This window comes from Rhinatrema bivittatum, chromosome 6, assembly GCF_901001135.1.
Source record: "Rhinatrema bivittatum chromosome 6, aRhiBiv1.1, whole genome shotgun sequence".
Classification (NCBI taxonomy): Eukaryota; Metazoa; Chordata; class Amphibia; order Gymnophiona; family Rhinatrematidae; genus Rhinatrema; species Rhinatrema bivittatum.
This window is the reverse complement of record NC_042620.1, coordinates 51,764,889-51,784,578: the sequence shown is the minus strand read 5'-3', so window position 1 is coordinate 51,784,578 and position 19,690 is coordinate 51,764,889. Positions and strand designations below refer to the sequence as shown.

Below are 19,690 nucleotides of genomic sequence, written 5' to 3'. Positions count from 1 at the left end.
CCAACTCCTGCAGCTGATGGGACCACTGGGGCTGACATAGTCCTGCCTCCTGCTTTGATTACCAGCAGCTTATCCCGTTCCTTTAGCCACATTGCTCCTCTTCCTACTCCCAGCCAGTGCTGCTTCTCCTATTTATTCAGATCCTGTGCAAGTCAGAGGATGCTGCTGCTCCTTGTCCTCCTAATTTTAACAGCATGGCCTCTCCTTTCCATGTGGGCCACCCCACACTGTCCCCCAGGCTACACAGGCAGGAAGGAGAAGAGGCCATGCCACCACTGTCTTAGTGCCACTTTCTACCCAGGCTGTCAGTATGTTCAAACCCAGAGGAGGAGGAAGGAAGAATGGTATATCCTGGAGGCGGAGGATGGTGATATCCCTGTCGGTGCTTTGCAACAGAGTCCTATTTCATTTTAACATAAAATATTCTGTGCTAGTAAAATGTAATAAACTAAAAAAAAAAAAATTACAAATCTAATTAGTCAGAAATATATTCTTAGAAAAAATAAATATACATACTGGCAACAATACTACTGAAGCACTTGGTGCAAGCTCTAAGGTCAGTAACGTCTTTCTATAGTCATCCTTGGTAAACTCTCTTCTGGGGAACATTGTAGCCAGCGTAAAGTTGCCATAGGTGTTGCCAACAGTCTGTAGATACACAACAAAACCACAACATTTTTTACTACACTAGTTAGGATTACTTACAAAAAAAACAAACATAATATGCACATTTTAAATTAGTTGCATTCTATCTTAGCTATCTTTCTGGGAAAACAATCATTTAAATGATTACATATAGACATATGTATGAATCAAAAAGGAGATTTGTATCTATATACTATCCCTATAAAGAAAGGTTAACACCACAGAAAACTCAGACAGCATTTTGAAAATTTGTCCAAAAGAAAGCAAGTTTTAAGACCAACATATTTAGTTTTCCCAAATTCTATTTAGCTGTGACCATCACAAAAAAAAACAAAAACCCCTCCACTTTCCGACAATCCAAAGTGAGTTCTTCTTCTTCCTAGGGGTGGGGGTATAGGAAACCAGACTATCAGAGCCTACCCCCCAACACAGGATCAAGCCACCCAGAAGCCACCGATCCCTCTGCTCGTTCCTACACAAGGTCAGTGCATCATCTATAGGAGCAGACTCCCCAGGAACAACTAGCTAGAGATAGGGAAATACTGAAGAGCTCCTGCAGCATGGTACCCTGTATAGGGCAATGTCAGCAAAATAGTTGTAGTGGAGGAAAGCCTAGCCTCTGGACTGGTCTGGTAGGATAAGGATGAACAATTTAACGACTCAAACGCGAAGTACCGCTTTGCTGAGTCTGAGAGGCCAAAAAGGCTTTGTGCATAAGAAGCACAAAGTCCAGAGGATCGGGCTCACCCTCAGAAACATCCTGGTCAGAAGGATCCCCAGGACTGGTAGGGACCAGGAATACATCTGGAGGTAACTCCCTTGCCCTGGCTTCTGCTGCTGCAAATGTATTCAAGATGGCCACCGTTCCCGCACTGAGGGGGAATGGATCGGTCCTAGCCTCCCGAGGTGCTGAGTTTTTTTTAAAGCACCTCGGAGCTTAGGCGAGCTGCCTGCCACATGTAGAGAGCTGCCTTCACCTCCGGAGAGGCACTGAGAACAAAGGCCTGCACGGGAGAGTCTGGAAGAAGACTACCCGCAGGCAATGCAGCAAGATGGCCACGGCATCGAGGCACCGAAGGGTGAGCTGAAAAGACGCAGCAGAGAAAGAAGAAATGGCAGGGAGCCCGAGGATACTGCAGTCAGCGAAAAAAAACTGCCTCGAAATGAATTGCACAGCCAAAGAAGAAAAAATTAGCAACAGGCTGCTCTTTTTTTTTGTTTGTTTGTTTTTTGGTTTTTTTTAATTGGGCTGGGCAGCAAGGGGAGAAGAGGGACCGGACCACCAGTAATCTTCTCCTGCACCTTATCTTCTAGGAGCCCCGCAGGGTAACCAACTCCAGTTCCTCAGCCTTCTACCAGGGGGGGGGCGGCTCACTAGATACACCCCCCCCCCGGGAGGATTTCTCAACTTTTATTTATTTTTTAAGCTTGATTTGTTGTAAAGTACAAGAAGCCAAATCTCTTTTTTTTTTTTTTTTTTTTAAAGGGATATAGTCCCAACCCTAAAATCAAGCAAGACTGCAGGGTTTGCACCATCTCCATCTGCTGGAGTCAGAGAAATACTGAAGAGATGCAGGTGGTACACCGGGTTAAGACAGGGTGCCCTTCAAGATTTTCTTTGTCTCCATCTGCTGGAAGGGAGACATAACCCACAGTCTGGACTGATCCGGGTATGTACAGGGAATAACAATCCCAAACTGATACCGCATGATGCCAGAAATCAAGTTTCCCCATCCCTGCATATATCACTGTGTAGTTTGGCTGATTACAGGACAACTATGCTTCTTCACGCCGTGCCCTTAGTAAAAAAAACTCTTTCAGACAGACAACCAGATGATGATTCGTAATATTACTATCCCTCATAACCAAATTCCACTCCAAAAATGTATATACCTTTGCAGCAAATTGTCTAGCTTCTTCTAATGGCGATTCTGATGGAAACTGGTTAGTAAAAGACGACCCATCTGGAAGGCGGAACTGAATTCTGGCTATTGCACTGCAAAAGACATTTCATACTTTATATCACAGCCCCAAACACTTTACAACTTGAATCGCTAAAAAAGCAAAAACATTTTGAGAAAAGATGTAGTTTCAAGGGCTTAATTTTCAATACCTTTTCTGTTATTTCCAATAACATATTTCAAATTGAAAAAATCTTCTGCAACTGAATTTACCATATGGGACACCGAGTCATAATTAATAAATCCTACTGTAAAATGCTAGGATCACTTGTACTAGTGATGTTCCTAGAAGCCCTCTCTAAGATGTGTTAAATTATTTTATGAAGACAGAAGTAATCTTACCGAATGGAGCAAAGCTGGCAAGTCTCACTATCATGTGGTACCAAATGAATGTTGGTTACTTATGAGCTAAAGAAACTGACAAACTACTGACATCAAGGATAATAACGATGGCTTCCAATACCCGATGATCATTTTATCAAGACAGCGTAAACAAAATTTATAATATTTTAGAAGATGCTGCCAAGTGAACAGTGTCTATGTAATGCAATATTTGCTTACAGAAGACAACAAACTATAAAAGATGAGCTGGCTAAAGACTGTTGATGGCATTACATTTCACATGTTGAGCTGATGTCACTTCATTAACTCTGAAAAGATGTTCATGCATAGTGGATACCAGACTGTTGGTGAGAAAGTACAGCATAAATCCCAGGTACATTTAAGAAACGCACTCTGAGCATTGGATTTGGTTTAGCTACATATTTCCTACATTCTTCCAAGGCTCAGCTCAATAGGAGACAAACTTGCAACTTCAGGAAACTTATTTGCTTCTTTGTTTACTTTATGCTTAAACGTTCTCTCTCTGGTAGAGAGTTATAGTGCCTATAACTAAGGCCAAAATTAAAAATTAAAGGGAAAATCTGTGGGAAATTAACTTGTAAGCATTTATTTAGGTTATCAGATTTTCTCAGTGCACAGTTTATAAGTATTATCATTAAACAATTACATGAACAAGAGCAGCCACTGAAATGATCAAGCAGAAGTTTACTGTAGCAAGGAAGCATAAATTCGATTTTATGTTACATTTAAAACTCCATATTCTTACACAGTGCCACCAGCTAAATAAAATAAGAGTCCTATAGATACAGGAACTGATAGATGCATTTAGCATAATGGCATCACAATGAGTTTCCAGCCTTAAACCAAGGGATCTGCATCTTTATCATCGGCAATATATCATCTCTGCTACTTCATGGAAAGTTACCACCCTCTTATTTTAAAGGGTACTACTGTACCTTCTTTCTTTCTGAGCAGCTTCTTTTCTGGCTTCCATCTCAGCCTGCTGTGCCTGCAGAGCTGCTGCTTTCAAAGCTTCAGCTTCTTCCTGCGACTTTGCAAAACGAGCAGCTCTTTCAGCACGATCCTTTAACGATAAGCACATAAGCATTACTTTGTGTACGAACTGCTTATGAAGAAATATTAAAGTAGTCTAGCTATAATGTTTCTCCCCTGCCACCCTAAATCCTTTCACATCAGGTACCATGCGGCCCTTAGCATCTGCTCTGCCTTGCTTCAGCGACTGGCAAGAGGGCATGCCCCAAAACCAGTGCCTGGAGAATCGAGGCTTTTCTTTGCCATTTACATGTGCATCCTCATTCTATGTTTGCTTGGTGGGGGAGGAGGGGAATGGTTAAATTAAGACTCACTAATGTTATCCATGTTTTATTCTACAAAAATTCTGAGACCTTAAGCATAGACGTTGTATACTTAAAATGTTCCCTCTACCCCTGTACATAAAACATTTGAACATTCTTTAATTTTGTGTTCTGAAAGCCACAGTATCTCTCAGCATCCAGTTAAATTAGGAGCAGATTGACAGAAAAGGTCTGAAATTGTGGCTTTTTAAAATTGCTTCTGGATTTCCCCCTTTATTACCACTTTTCTCACCTTAAGGCCGATAGGGTAAAAGTCGCGGGAGAGTAGGCGAACGCCCGCTCTCCTGTGCGTGCGATTCTGTATTCAAATGAGGGCCAGCGGCAAAAAGAGGCGCTGGGGACACTAGCGCGTCCCTAGCACCTCTTTTTGGACAGGAGCGGCGGCTGTCAGCAGGTTTGACAGCACACGCTCAATTTTGTCAGCATCGGTTCTCAAACCCGCTGACAGCCACGGACACTGGCAAAATTGAGCATCCGGTTTTCAACCCGCGAGCTGCAGGCAGATTTCAAAATTTTTATTTTTTATTTTTTTTAACTTTCGGGACCTCTGACTTAATATCGCCATGATATTAAGTCGGAGGGTGCACAGAAAAGCAGTTTTTACTGCTTTTCTGTACACTTTCACGGTGCCCGGAGAAATTAACGCCTACCTTTGGGTAGGCGTTAATTTCGTGGGAATACCTTATAGGGCCATCAACATGCATTAGCATGTTGCGGGCGCTATTAGGTTCGAGGTGGGGGGGATGCGTGTTTTTGACGCGCTATTACCCCTTACTGAATAAGGGGTAAAGCTAGCGCGTTGAAAACGCGCGTCCAATCGCAAGTTAACAGTGCACTCCACCGGAGCGCACTGTACTGTATCAGCCTGCTTATGCATGAACAAGTCTGAAGAAAGCTCCCTCTAGGGTCCAGATGCAAGTAATTATGGATTTATTCACAATTGCTGGTGTTTCGCCTCAAAAGCTGTTAAGTATAGTTTTTAGATTTTTTCCTTGTTCATATTAACATTTTTAAAAATGAGTTAGATGTAAACTGTGCACAAACATTTAGGGCCTAATTAAACTTTTTTCCCCTATTCTTGACCCATGGGAAAAAAATCTTAGCAAATCAGGCACTTAAGGGGAAGTTTTCCTTACCTGTTAATTTCTTCTCCATTAGTCCTGCTACACCAGTACAAGCCCTACTTGTGGATTGTTTACCCCTACCAGCAGATGGAGGCAGACAACACAGTTTTTTCCCTCAAGACATCATCTCCAGTACTTAGGGGTGGTGCAGCATGAGAAAAATCCAGTGTACAACTCTCAAAGTTCTAGAATCAGACCCAACATTTTTCTTTTTTTACCCTTATTGAAACAGCTTAACCTGAGAAGCAGACCATCTTGATCTTCACACTTTCTAAAACCAACAGCCCGGTATATAAGACAGAAGCATAATGAAAGAGTTCCAGATAGCACTTAGGAGCCAAAAGTCATTATTACACAGAAGAATGAAGAGCCACGTTTCCCGGGTGAGACTGATATAGCAGGACTAATGGAAAAGAAGTTAACAGGTAAGGAAAATGTCCCCTTCCATGTTGTCCAGCTACACCAGTCCAGGCTCTACTTGTGGGAAGTATCAAAGCCCTCCAAACCCAGGTGGGAAGAAGGGCGACCTTGAGAACACCAACCCCAAAAGCCATGTCCTCCTTGGCTAACAGCATCCAGTCTATAATGCTAAAAGTCTGCAGAGAAGACCAAGTGGCCACCCTGAAAACGTCTGCAGGAAAGACAACCTGCACTTCTGCTTGAGGGGAAGACTGTGCTCTAGTAGACTGTACTGGGAGGTCCTCTGGAGGCCTCCTGCCAGCCAGTACAAAGGTGGAAATACTCGCTTCCTTGATCCAGCGAGCCCAAGTGGCTTCAACCTAATGCAAACAAGATGAACAATCTGTCAGACTTACGAAAGTCATTAGTCATTACCAAATAACGAATGAGCCACCAGCGGCCATCCAAACATCTCAGTACCTTGAACACCCCCCAGCACTCCCTGTGCGAAAAAACCAGGAGGGAAATTTTATAATTGATATGAAAAAGGGAAATGAACTTCAAGAGAAAGGCAGGTAATGGTTGAAAACACTCGCATTTGAGGAAATGACAGGAAAGGGATCATAGTGTAAAAGGAGCTTGAAGTTTAGATATCTGCCTTGCGGAACAAAAGCTATCAAGAAGACAGCCTTGAGCTGCACCTTTAGAGTATGCAAGGCCAAGCCTTTATTCAGGCCCTTCCAGAGAAAGGTGTCTCAGATCTCCAGAGGAGAGTCCGAACAGTGCCCACTGAAATTTTCAAATAAGTGCTAGAGAAGCAGATGATGTTCTAGAACATCAAAAGCATGGATATTACAGAGGCGGAATAGCCTCTTGTGCACAACAGTCTCTGCTCAAATGCCAAGTCGTAAAACAGAATAACCACCACTGGATCCTGCACCAACAGGTCCGAAGTATCCGGCAAACGCAGAGGACCTGCCCTCTTAAGCTACATCAGGACTGCATGGCCAAGCTGACGCCATAAGGAGCACTCTTTACCCACTTTATGGAGGAAAGTCGTACAGAAGCACTCCCTCTAGCCATGGCTGAACCCGAGCGCCTATGCTAACATGTCAAATTCTGTCCGACAGCTGAAGAACAGGGGAACCTTGGCATTCTTGCGGGTCACCATCAGATCCCTGAGTCTGCATGGGGGAGGGACTGAACCACCAGTGTCACCCCTAGCCAGGCAGGTCACCAGGTAGGGTCCTAGGCTGATCACATCAAGGGGCAAGCCCCCCCCTAGGCCCAGATAAGAGCAAGGAGCAAAGTTGCTGCTCCTTAAGAGAGAAAGGAATTTAAAATAACAATGTCTTTTTTTTTTTTTAACTTTATAAAATTAGAAGTACTTGCTTGATCCGAGAATAAGACAGAAGAGAGAGAAAGAAAAAAAAACTTTCCCAGGCGAATAACTGTCTAGAAAAGGGGAACCGCAGGTTCTTCTATCTGCATCTGCTGGAGACAGAGAAATACTGAAGGGACGCAGGGTAAGCACTGTCCTGATATAGCATACCCTTTCAGTTTTTCCTCTGTCCATCTTCTGGACAGGAGGCTCAACCCACTGTCTGGACTGATCCGGGTACGTACAGGGAACATGTCAAATTCTGTCTGACAGCTGAAGAACAGGGGAACCTTGGCATTCTTATGGGCCACCATCAGATCCCTGTGGTGGAAGACCCCATTGACAAGAGAGAAACCGAAAGGTTCCCCAGGCTCAGCTCCCACTTCCCTGGGTACAGAAGAGTTCTGTAGAGAAAATCCACCTGTACAGTCTCTTGACTTACAGTATGGACTGCCATTAGCAACCGAAGATTATAATTTGCCCAAGGAAAGAGCAGGCTAATCTCCACTGACACTCAGTGGGGGAGGGGGGATGAAGGAGATCAGAGGAACTACCATTCTATGATAGGAAGAGGCAACTGAAGAAAAAACAAATTTTTTTTTTTTTTTTAAATTCCTTCCCCCTTTCAGGCTCTACCTAGTCCCCACTAGGACTGGCCCTGGATCCAAGATAGGGCTCACTCTGCTGGTTGGAGCCAGTGGCCTTGGCCTGGGTCCACATGAGCAAAAATCCAATGTTGACCAGCTGCACCACCAGATCCTACCATCTGCAGAAAATACTGGATTTTTCTGTTGCTGCACCATCCCTAAGTAAATTAGATAATGCCACAAGGGACAAAAAAAACCCAGAGCTCTCTGCCTCCATCTGCTGGTAAGGGGAAACTACTCACAAGCAGAGCCTGGACTGGTGCAGCTTTATGACATGAAATGAATTTATGTAAATGAACATGCAGTGAAATTCAGACAAGACTCAAACACGTGTTCTCCATATATTGTTCCTTGACCCCCAGTAGTAATTTTCTAAAATAAAAAAAAAATGATACTGGGTCAGGGCCAACAGCAGCCTCAACCTTCCACTTTTTCCCCAATGGAGAAAAGGAAGCAAGTTTAAAAAGGTTCTGAGTTGGTGACCTGGCAGAAAATCATTACTGCTTGACTGTTATGAGACCCCTTATAACAGTCAATTTTGAGGTTTTCAAAATGTGAAGGACTCTACAACTTGCTATCCCCACTGTGTCCTGGGCATAACAAGACTTCCTGGAACTTTGTTTGGCATGCAAAGTCTTTTTTGATGGATATGTACTACTTACTAAAAGAGTCACAATGGCTCTACTTTTCTATCACATGACTTTTAATAGATATTATTCTATATTTTTCTACGAGGCAGCTCAAGTGAAATTAAGGCATTAGCAATGTGGCCATCATAAAAAATGTTCAAGTAAAGAAATTAGCATAAGTTCACTAAAAAAGAAAAAAAACCCAACTCCCCCCAACTTTCTAACAGTTTTAATTTCATCAGAACTTTCACAAACCTAAACAAGTTTGAAGATGTGTGTGCCTAATTTCTTTACTTAAACATGAAAATTGCTGATCTCTGCAGAGATTTGTCAGTCTTCACTGGGATGCTTAGTTATCTATTTTCTCTTATGAGGTGGCTTTTGATGATTTTATTGTACTGCCACCAAATATTTATACCATAAAAATATGACAAGCGTGTCAGATGGTATTTATGACTATTAATCACACAATATATTTTTCTCTCCTTGTTCATTGAGTGCCTTTGCATCAAACAGTACCATTTTAAAGATTCCATGGTTTTTTCTGAGTTGTATAACTGAACTTAAGAGTCTCACTTGCTGTGTATTTTCTACATGGCAATATATATTTTAAGGCATGCACCATAAGATAGATAAAAAGTAGATACGCAGTTATAGTAAAGAGCAAAGAAAATAACCAAGGTAACCAGAACAAAGCTAAATGAAGTCATTCCATTGCTTATAAAATATATTTACAATTTAAATATCATAGTAACATAAATGATGGCAGATAAAGACCAAGATCCATTCTGTCTGCCCAACACATTAACATGGATTAACATCGTAATGAAACATTTTCTTTCTTGCTGTAAGAATGGAGAAATTACTTACCTGATAATTTCGTTTTCCTTAGTGTAGACAGATGGACTCAGGACCAGTGGGTTATGTGCTCTTCTGCTAGCAAATGGGAGACAGTCATATTTCAAAGCTGACATCACCCTAGATATACCCCTGCAGTGACCTCAACTCTTCAGTATTCTCTTCGAAAAGCCATTGTGGATATATATTTGCTTAAATAACTTGATTAAACCGATTCAACTGATAACTGGATATCGCCAGTGCACTCAACCAATCAACGCAGACACCGGACAAACAGGGGGTGTAAGAACATAAGAACATGCTATAATGGGTCAGACCAAGGGTCCATCAAGCCCAGCATCCTGTTTCCAACAGTGGCCAATCCAGGCCATAAGAACCTGGCAAGTACCCAAAAACTAAGTCTATTCCATGTTACCGTTGCTAGTAATAGCAGTGGCTATTTTCGAAGTCAACTTAATTAATAGCAGGTAATGGACTTCTCCTCCAAGAACTTGTGGAGATGCCATTTCGGAGTTACATAGGTCCGGGGTGCTATCATATGTAGTAGTTCCGTACCCATCCTCAGACTGTGAGGGACCATGCTTTGGTACCCCTTGGGCTTCTTCGCAATGATGGCACAGACAGGACTCTATTTCAGGCTGTGCGGCTCTGATGTGGCAGGCTGTGCAAAGAAAATGCCTTCTGAGCTTCTTGGATGCTGCTGCTATTGCCTCTGTATATAGACGCACAGGTAAAGCGTTTCAATATATGCGCGTGATAACTGTGCGCGCGTGTAGTTCTGAGCGTGTCTATATTGGATGCATCGGCCGTCTGGCCTGCCCCGTGCGTACCGCCAGTCGAGAAGGGAAGATGGCACCAACGCTCTCCGCACATAAGAAAGCGCCCCCGAGGGTCTCCACTTGTCTTGACCCCTGCACGGGATCGAGGCCTAGCCCAACCAAGGCTACTCAACCCGATCAGTGCTCCCTTTTTACCTCGCCTGAAGAAAACCATAATCGGTATGGCAATCCGAGCCTCAGAGACCTTATAGTTTTCTGCTTACCTGGTCTCGGCGCTTACCGATCACATGCCGGGGACGGTCTCCAACTACGGGGGGGTGGGGGGGGGGGGTGGAGAGGGCTTTACTTTCACTGCCGCGCTCGGTTGTGCACCCGCTGCCTTTCAGCCACTCTGGGGGCTAAGTCCATGCTGAGAACCGGCTACTGGACCAAGGCACACCTCTGAGGGATATCGGAAATCACCTCAGCAATTCTCAACTGGGGGAGGGACCCTTAGGTATCACTGCAGGAGAGCGGGGCTCGATATTCTTTAAGGTAAAACATTTTTCTTCTTTGCTGTAATTCTTAACACTGTTCTAGTATGTGGGATAGTGTCTGCATCTGCTGGCAGATGGAAAGATACTGAAGAGCGAGGTCACTGCAGGGGTATATCTAGGGTACAGTCAGCTTTGAAATCTGACTCCGACTCCCATCTGCTAGCAGAAGAGCACATAACCCACTGGTCCTGAGTCCATCTGGCTACACACTAGGAAAGTGAGTTTTCACAAGCATTGTTGGGTTAAAACTATATGGATCTCACTTTAAATGCTCAAAGCTCAGTGTTGGCACTGCATAACAGAGTTTGTAAAATTTACTCAGAGTATTTATTCCAAACTGCTTGAACCTATTATATTTGTCTTCTAAGATGTCCTTTACATAGCACGTAAGGTGACAGTCAAAAGGTCAAAATGTCCGTAGTATCTCAACAGTTTGGAAAGACAATTAAAAGAAGACCTCACCAATGCAATCTGCTGCCTGATACGCTCCCGGGCTGCCTTTTCTTCTGCCTTTTCTCTGCTTCTTTCCTCTAACATCCGCTTTGTCAGATCTTCTTCCTGTCTTCTTTTAAACTCCAACATATCTTTCCCTGTTTTCCTGCGTTCTATTTCCTTTTTAATCTCTTTCTGTAGGGAAAGAAAATTATTTATATACTTTAAAGATGTACAACCAATTTCACTTATACATTTTCATTTTACTTGGAAAAATATGACCAACAATTCTTGACTTAATCATCGGAAGAGATGCTTTTAGTCTGTGCCTATCAGAGAAAAGCTTGAAAGAAGGGTTCCCACCCCAAGTATTATTCACAGACTGCCCTGGGTGACTGATGATTTTCACACTGAAATGCTAGCATGCAAGAAGACCATGTTAAGTAACGTGTTTCCAATGTCGCTTTACCTGTTCCTCATCTCTTTTTTGCTGCTCGCGTCTGTCTTCAAGTTTTTTTGTTATTCTGAACAAAATAGAATTTGAAATAGAAAACAAAAAAATCAAAAATAAAATGTGATTTTAATCTTAAGCATTTTAAATAAATACAGAATCCCCACTAAGAGTAAGGTCAAAATTCAACGACAGCAGAAATATTTAAAATGTAAAGCAAGATATTTTTTTCCCCAGCAGCTTCCTCCTCCTTTGAGCTTACAGCTCAATCAATCATAACCAGTACTGGGATCTGACACCATAAGCCTTCATATGCAACTAACTTGGGATTCTCTTCCAAAGTACTTTTGACCAGTCATTGCAGACTATGCACCAGGGTTCTTTCTGGAACACTGTAATCATTGGCTCTATATCCAACCATTAGGAATCACGTCATTGCATGATGATTCCTGCTTCTCCAGTGTCTGAACACTGACACTGCAGCATCCCCAGCCACCAGGGAGGAGTAGAAGACCTTAGCTGGGAATCAAGTCCAGGTTTCTTCACATGGCAGTGTGCAGCCATCAAGATAGAGATAGAACCTTTACATTTTGGGCCAATCTGTGATTTTCATATCAGCATGCATAGTTGCTCAAAATAAGACATATCCCCTAGCATCTAAGAGCACTATTGATATGCAACAAGTTGTTACAGTAAGTTCTACTGCTTCATCCCTGCTACCTTTTCCAGGCATCAAACCACAGTTCCTTATCCAAATGAAACCTAGAAACTTACTACACACTATACCTTGTCACCTAAAAGACTACTTGACAAAGCAAAATTGTTCTCAGCCACCTAGAAATGAGCTTTCATCTTACAAGATTACTTTGATAGTCCTATGTTCCCTACTGATAAAAATAAAATAAAAATATTTATATACCATCGTTCTAAATAAAAATACAATAATTTACATTACACCTCCCTAAATGTTACCATTACACCATTTTTACATCCACATTCTGACATTACTTTACAATCACATTGATAACATTACCTTACTTTGTTCATTTCAGAAATGTTAACAATTTACTTTTATTTATCGAGTTTTATATACCATCATTCGGTTTCGCCATCATAATGGTTTACAATTATCAATGTTAGCGGGTTAGCAAATACAATATGCTCGGAGTAAAGTTACCCGATAAAGTTACAGGAAAGGGTTGCAAAAGTAAGAACTATAATATGAACAGGGTACAATTACAGTTATTATATGGTTAGATATACATTTTGTGTTAGTTATATAAATTCTATCAGTTTCTCGAGTTAATATAAAGGTTCTCATGGAGACGGTATGGATGGTATGCTTCTTTTGGGTGAGCTAGGTAGGTGTCTAGATGTGTGGTTGTCTGTGAATATTTAAATAGGCTTTGGTGAATAGCCAGGTTTTCAGATCCAATTGTAAATCTGAACATAATGTAACTCACACTGAGCTCTTTTGCTGAAAGAGTGTATAAAAAACAATTATGAAAGATAAATGCCAGTAAATGTTCTATTGTGTGTTAACTAAAATAGTTATTTTCCTTCTAAAACCTATTCCCTAAAGCAGAACATTTCATAATACCAATAGATTTGTAATGAGAGCAAACCTGTCCACTTTATCCTCGAGCAGCTCTGCTGGCTGTGACTCTGTAACAGTTCCATCTAAAGAAACACTGTCGGCTTCCTGAGATGGACTTGTTTGGCCAGGATGTACTTCATCTTCAGTCAGGCAAATAAGGAGATTGCAAAGAAAAACAAAAAACAAACTAATATATTTATGACAATAAAATAATCAAAGTCTAGTATCAACATAATATACTTCATTAGCTTTTTTTTTTGTTTTTTTTTTTTTAATAAATTATGCTTCAACAGGTAAATAAGGATTTAGGAAAAAGCTTAAAAAAAAAATCTTAGCGGCACCAGCCAGGCTTACCTGCTGGAGTGCCCATCTCACAAGAGGGATGGATTTCATGGTGTTCTGCTATAGGCTGGGAGATTTCCGAAGTACTGGCAGAGTTGGGGGAGAGGTGTGGTGCAGAAGGAAGACTTGCTGACTGGTTTTGATTTTGTGTAGCTACATCACTTTTCAGTGTGCGCATCTTAGGAATAAAAATCCAAAATGTTCTGATCAGTAACATGTTAAATAAAACTATCAAACAAATTAAGGAAAGGTGTATAATCAAATTTTAAAAAAAATCAATTCACTTCGTATTATTTTAAAACCACATTTAATAATCAACCTCTTAAACATGACAGAAGGAATCACATCAACCACCCAATTCTTATACACCATTAAACTGCTCATAACAAAAAGTTTTATAAATTATATACCACACAAATACACAAAAGCGTATGAACACATCACCAAACCCAAATTTATACAAAATGTCAAATATAAATCACAATACACAGAAAAAAATATCACACAAATTACAAACCGACAAGTCAAAATGCAAAATATACTTAAACCAACCCCCCCACAAACAACCTCCTCTTAAACAAAACCACTAAATCTACATTAAACACCCCAACAATCTCAAATTCGTAAAAAGACCGCATCACTAAAGCAGCATCACTTAGCTTTCCAACAGTGTCTTACTGAGCCTCCAGTCTCCACAATGTCACTCTCACTCAAGAGAATTTTTCATGTAAGATACCACAGTAACCGGTCCTCAAAAGATTCCTTTATATGCACAACCATAAATAGCCTGCTTTTCAAAGGAACATCTCATATGTATTTTTTTTTAAAGGATATGTAGTGGCCACTAGTTGTGGAGCTTATTATGAATTGAGGTTTTGGTTCATATGGGTTGAATAAATGTGTTGATTGTTTTGATTTTCACTCCCTTGAGGAAGCTTCTGAGGCAACACATAGGCTTGTGTCAGGCAGAGCATGATACCACCTATGGAGGGAGTATATAAGAAACACCCTCTGAACACCTTAAATACCATCTTCCCAGTTGTCCTTAAGAGCCATCAGAGCAAGGGATTCTGGGCCAGGGACGATGCCTGCAGCCTTGGATAAGAAGGTAGGGTCCAGAAGGCTGGGTATGCCCCCAGGGAGAAGGTAGGCATTGTTGTGAGACTGCTGAGGTAAGTGGCCTCTACGCTGCTTTGAAGAGCAGGCTATTGTAGTTGCGTATTTGAAGAAATCTTCCAAGGACGGGTTACTGCCGTGTCTTACGTGAAAACTTCTCTTCATGGAATCTGGAGATCCAGCGAGATGCTGTTGGAAAACAGTGATACTGCTTTAGTGGCATAGATACTTTGAGAAATTGCGATTGGAAAAGGATTATGCAAGGGTTTTTGTGGGGGTTAGTTTGGGTTTTCATTAGTTTTTATAAATATTTTGTATTTTGATTCATGGATTTGTAATTTGTTATATATTTTTTCTGTGAATTGTGATTTATATTTAAGACTTTTGTATAAATTGGGTTGGTGGGTGATATGTCCATTTGTATGGTATATGATTACACAATTTCTGTTATGAACGGTTTATTGATAAATAGGAATTGGGTGGTTTGATGTGATTCCTTCTGTCATGTTTAAGAGGTTACTTATTAAATGAGGTTTTACAATAATACAAAATGTATTAATTGATTTTATTTTACTAAATTTGATTATACACTTTTTTTTTTGTATATGTTAACATACTTTGGTGGGTTGTTTTATTTTGTAATTTCTGTTTTTCCTTATTGGATTTTCTTGTTTATTAACAAATAAGACTATAAAATCTTGTTAAGTCAAAGTGGAGTCAGAGTCTGAACCACAGAAACAAAATTAAGAAGTTTGCCCATATCTACCTCCTTCCACCATGCTGTCTGTGGGAATAATGCAACTCATTAACAACAGGCTCCTAAGCCTTTATTTTATGTTGCAGAAGGGGAATACATCAATTTGAGTGCAGCATAACATAACTGGCTGAGGCCAAAGAGGAAGGGAGAGACCAACCTCTGTTTACAGCAACTTAATATGCTACACATCAAAAGTGGATTCTTCAGAATTTTTCACCTGTGTGACTTTGTGGATTCTTGCTGTAAGTTCTTCAGCAGAAACACTCCCAGCGATAACTTCCAATGGAATGCCACTGTCTCCTATAAAGAAACTGGATGGGATGCATACTACAGGGTCTGTGCAGTAACCAGTGAAGGACAACAAATTCAGGTACCAAAATGAGCATGATCATCAACACAAATATTAAAACAGAGCACTGAGCACACAGCCTATAAAATGTTAATGTAAATAACTTTACACTAGACAAATGGCAGGTTATTTAACTAAATTATGGAACTACTTAGCAGCAAACCCAAATTGACACCAAGATTTTTCCCTTGATTTTTAAAAAGTAGCATCTGTTATGTAAATGAATAGAACTCAAATGTTCAGATCAGCTAAATTACTTGGGCAAATTCTTGGAAATCAAGTTCAAATTCTGACACCTTAGTAAATATTGTGAAGTCTAAGTGTCAGTATCTTCCAGGGCCTCAATTTACTTAAATAGGGCAATATCATTAGATACATTAGCTCTGTTTTGCCCCCTCTTCCTTCTGGGAAGTCATTCAGGTGAGGGAGCAAAATGGGGGCCAAAACTCACAGTGAAGTATGGCTACATTAAACTGCCATTCATGTCAAGGGAAATACAGATTCTAAGAAAATATATGTATTGTTCACTACCATAACTAAATACCAAACAATAAACTATTTAGTGTCCAAATGTTTGTTTTTTAAATCTTATACTCATGCTGTAAGTTATGGTTACATTTCAAAACTACACAGAAAACTACACACAATTGGAGCAGGTCTGTTCTGCATTATAGAGCAAAAAACAAAATTATTCCAAAACAGCACAGAATTACATTTTCCCACTGAAGCCATGTAATCATACACCAAGTCCCAGCTAAGATCATATGCTGCACAACGCAAACTTTTTTTTTTTTTTGGGGGGGGGGGGGGGGGGAATCAATTTAAGCTATTTGGGGTCTTCAGGTAAACACATGAAGTCAATACCCTAACAAAGGTCTTGGGTATAGACCAAAATGTTGGTAATATGGTAGCAGGAATTATTAGAATACATTTTTTTCTTCTATTAGGAGTGTGCCTGGTTGTTTACTTATGTAGCAAACTTGCAAGCATGAATACAGAAGAATGGAGAAATTACTTACCTGATTATTTCGTTTTCCTTAGTGTAGACAGATGGATTCAGGACCAATGGGTATAGTGTGCTCCTGATAGCAGTTGGAGACTGAGTCAGATTTCAGTCTGACGTCACCACCAGTACATATACCCCTGCAGGAAGCTCTGCTCTTCAGTATTCTCTTCAAAAAGCAATTGTGGATATATGTGTATCTGGCTAATTTGATTAATTTGGTTAGCTTTGATTAACTTGAGAAACGTGATCAACTTGAACTGGTTGATGTGGACTATAGCTGGAGACTGCCAGTGCCCTCAACCGAGAAACGCCGACACCCGGTAACTATGGGTATCCTAGCTGCAGGGAAGCGTGGCTTACCTGTGTTTGTCTTGCTCTCGGGAATTGACACCCGAGGTTTTCGTGTATAGCGGCAGCCGTGGGCGGGATACTGAATCCATCTGTCTACACTAAGGAAAACGAAATTATCAGGTAAGTAATTTCTCCATTTCCTAGTGTGTAGCAGATGGATTCAGGACCAATGGGATGTACAAAAGCTACTCCCGAACCGGGTGGGAGACTGTCCGTGGCCCACTTAGTATTGCCCTTGCGAATGCTGTGTCCTCCGGAGCCTGAACATTCAGGCGGTAGAACCTGAGAAGGTGTGAATGGAGGGCCATGTCGCTGCTCGACAGATCTCAGCGGGTGACAGCATCTTGGTTTCCGCTCAGGACACTGCCTGGGCTCTAGTGGAATGGGCCTTGACTTGTAGAGGTGGAGGCTTGCCTGCCTCTACATAGGCCGCCTTGATTACTTCTTTGATCCAGCAGGCTATGGTTGCCCGCGAGGCCGCTTCCCCTTGTTTCTTCCCGCTGTGAAGGACGAATAGGTGGTCCGTCTTTCGTACGGATTCAGACCTTTCCAAGTTTCGGACTAGGAGTCTGCAGACGTTAAGATGGGGAAGATGGCGAGATTCTTCCGAGCCCTTATGCTCGTCTGGAGAAGGCAGCGAGATGGTTTGGTTTAGATGGAAGTGAGAAACCACTTTTGGGAGGAAGGCGGGGACAGTGTGTAGCTGTATGGATCCCGGTGTGAACCTGAGGAATGGTTCTCGGCAGGATAGTGCTTGAAGTTCGGAGATGCGATGGGCCGAATATATTGCCACTAGGAATGCAGTCTTCAAGGTTAGGAGTCGTAGAGGCAGACCTCGGATAGGTCTGAAGGAGGCTCCCACTAGGAAGTCTAGAACTAGATTGAGGTTCCATAGGGGTACCGACCACTATAGGAGTGGTCGAATCTGCTTGACCCCTCTCAGGAAGTGGGAGACGTCCAGATGAGATGCTATGCTGGTGCCTTCCACTTTGTCTCTGAAGCAGGCCAGGGCGGCCACCTGAACCTTGATGGAGTTGAGAGACAACCCCTTCTGTAATCCAACCTGCAGAAATTCCAGGATCGTGGGAATTTTGACTGTTCGCGGAAGGATGTTGCGGTCTTCGCACCAAGCTTCGAATATTCTCCATATTCGTATGTAGGTCAGTGATGTGGAGAACTTGCGTGCTCAGAGCAAGGTGTCAATCACCGCCCTCAAGTATCTGTTCTTCTTCAGGCATGTCCTCTCAATGAACAGACCAAGAGAGAATCGAGTTGGGTCTTTGTGGAGGATCGGGCCTTGTTGGAGCAGATCCCTGTGTGGAGGTAGAGGGCTCCCCGTCACGAGCCTTTGCATGTCTGCATACCACGGCCTTCCTGGCCAGTCCGGGGCCACTAGAAGTACTAGCCCCCTGTGGTGCTCTATCTTGCGGATGATCCCGCCCAGTAGTGGTCATGGGGGGAGGGGGGGGAGGCGTATAGCAGGTCTTCTTGTGGCCAGGTCTGGACGAGGGCATCGATCCCTTGGGATTGTGGTTCTCGTCTGCGACAGAAGAAGTAGGGAACTTGGGCGTTGGACCGGGTTGCCAGGAGATCCATGGCTGGGGTTCCCCAGCAGTTTACTATCAGCTGGAAGGCTGTGGTCGACAGCCTCCACTCCCCTGGGTCTAGACTTTCTCTGCTGAGGTAGTCCGCAGTGACATTGTCTTTTCCCGCGATGTGAGCGGCTGAGATCCCTTGTAGGTTTGCTTCCGCCCAATCTGGCAGCAATCTGTAGTGACATAGCTGATACGTCGAATGACTGTTTAAGGATGGATTCCAGACATTTGTCCTGGGCATCCTTGAGTGCCGCTCCTCCCTCAACTGGGATGGTAGTGCGCTTTGTGACTGCGCAGACCATGGGGTCCACTTTGGGGAATGCCAGGAGATCTTTGGCTGAAGGTTCCAGTGGGTAGAGGGCTTCTAGGGCCCATCCGCCTTTGAAACTGGCCTCCGGGACATCCTATTCCAGGTCGATCAGCTGTTGTACGGCTTGCAGCAGAGGGAAATGATGTGAGACCTGATGGAGTCTCTCTAGGAGAGGGTTCGTCTTTGGTTCCCCTGTGGCGCCAGTGCCTAGGATGGCGAGCTCCTTCAAGCTGTGAGACACGAGGTCTGATAGCTCATCTTTGGAGAAGAAACACCTCATGGTTCGGTAAGGTTCCGTTCCTGGAGGGATTTTGACCGGCAGAGGCCCGTCTCTGGGGGGCCTAGAGGGCCCTGGGAGGTTAGGGTCCTCAGGGGGAGGCTGTGGTTGTGTCATCGGTGGCGCCAGTTGCATGTGAACGAAGGTGTGAAGACCTTTAAAGAATTCTACCCAGGAAAAGGATCCTGGGTCTAGATTGAAAGCCACTGCGTCCCCCGGGGAGCCCTGTTTGAAGGAGGCTCACGCTGGGAATGGAGAGGTGGATCCTGATTCCTGTACTGGCTGGGGAGGGCCTTGACTTGGTTCTCCCAGAGCCTCCTCGCACTGTCGGCACATGGCCGTGGCCTCTTCGAGCTGCGCAGCTCTTATGTGGCAGGCTGGGCAGAGGGCTTGTGCTTTGATCTTCTTGGCCGGTGGTGCCATGGTTTGT

General features: G+C 42.7%; 1 protein-coding gene across 1 annotated transcript in view; it reads right to left on the bottom strand.

The window, feature by feature from the left end:
• Window positions 1–19,690, bottom strand: part of UBXN4 (UBX domain protein 4) — a 60,777-nt gene that overhangs the window by 17,186 nt on the left and 23,901 nt on the right. The window contains exons 4-11 of the mRNA XM_029605390.1: window positions 15,590–15,708; window positions 13,512–13,677; window positions 13,186–13,297; window positions 11,579–11,633; window positions 11,140–11,304; window positions 3,905–4,032; window positions 2,539–2,641; window positions 517–648 (exon numbers count right to left, since the gene is read on the bottom strand). Coding sequence (XP_029461250.1) covers window positions 517–648; window positions 2,539–2,641; window positions 3,905–4,032; window positions 11,140–11,304; window positions 11,579–11,633; window positions 13,186–13,297; window positions 13,512–13,677; window positions 15,590–15,708 — 980 coding nt within the window. The remainder of the gene's footprint in view (window positions 1–516; window positions 649–2,538; window positions 2,642–3,904; window positions 4,033–11,139; window positions 11,305–11,578; window positions 11,634–13,185; window positions 13,298–13,511; window positions 13,678–15,589; window positions 15,709–19,690) is intronic.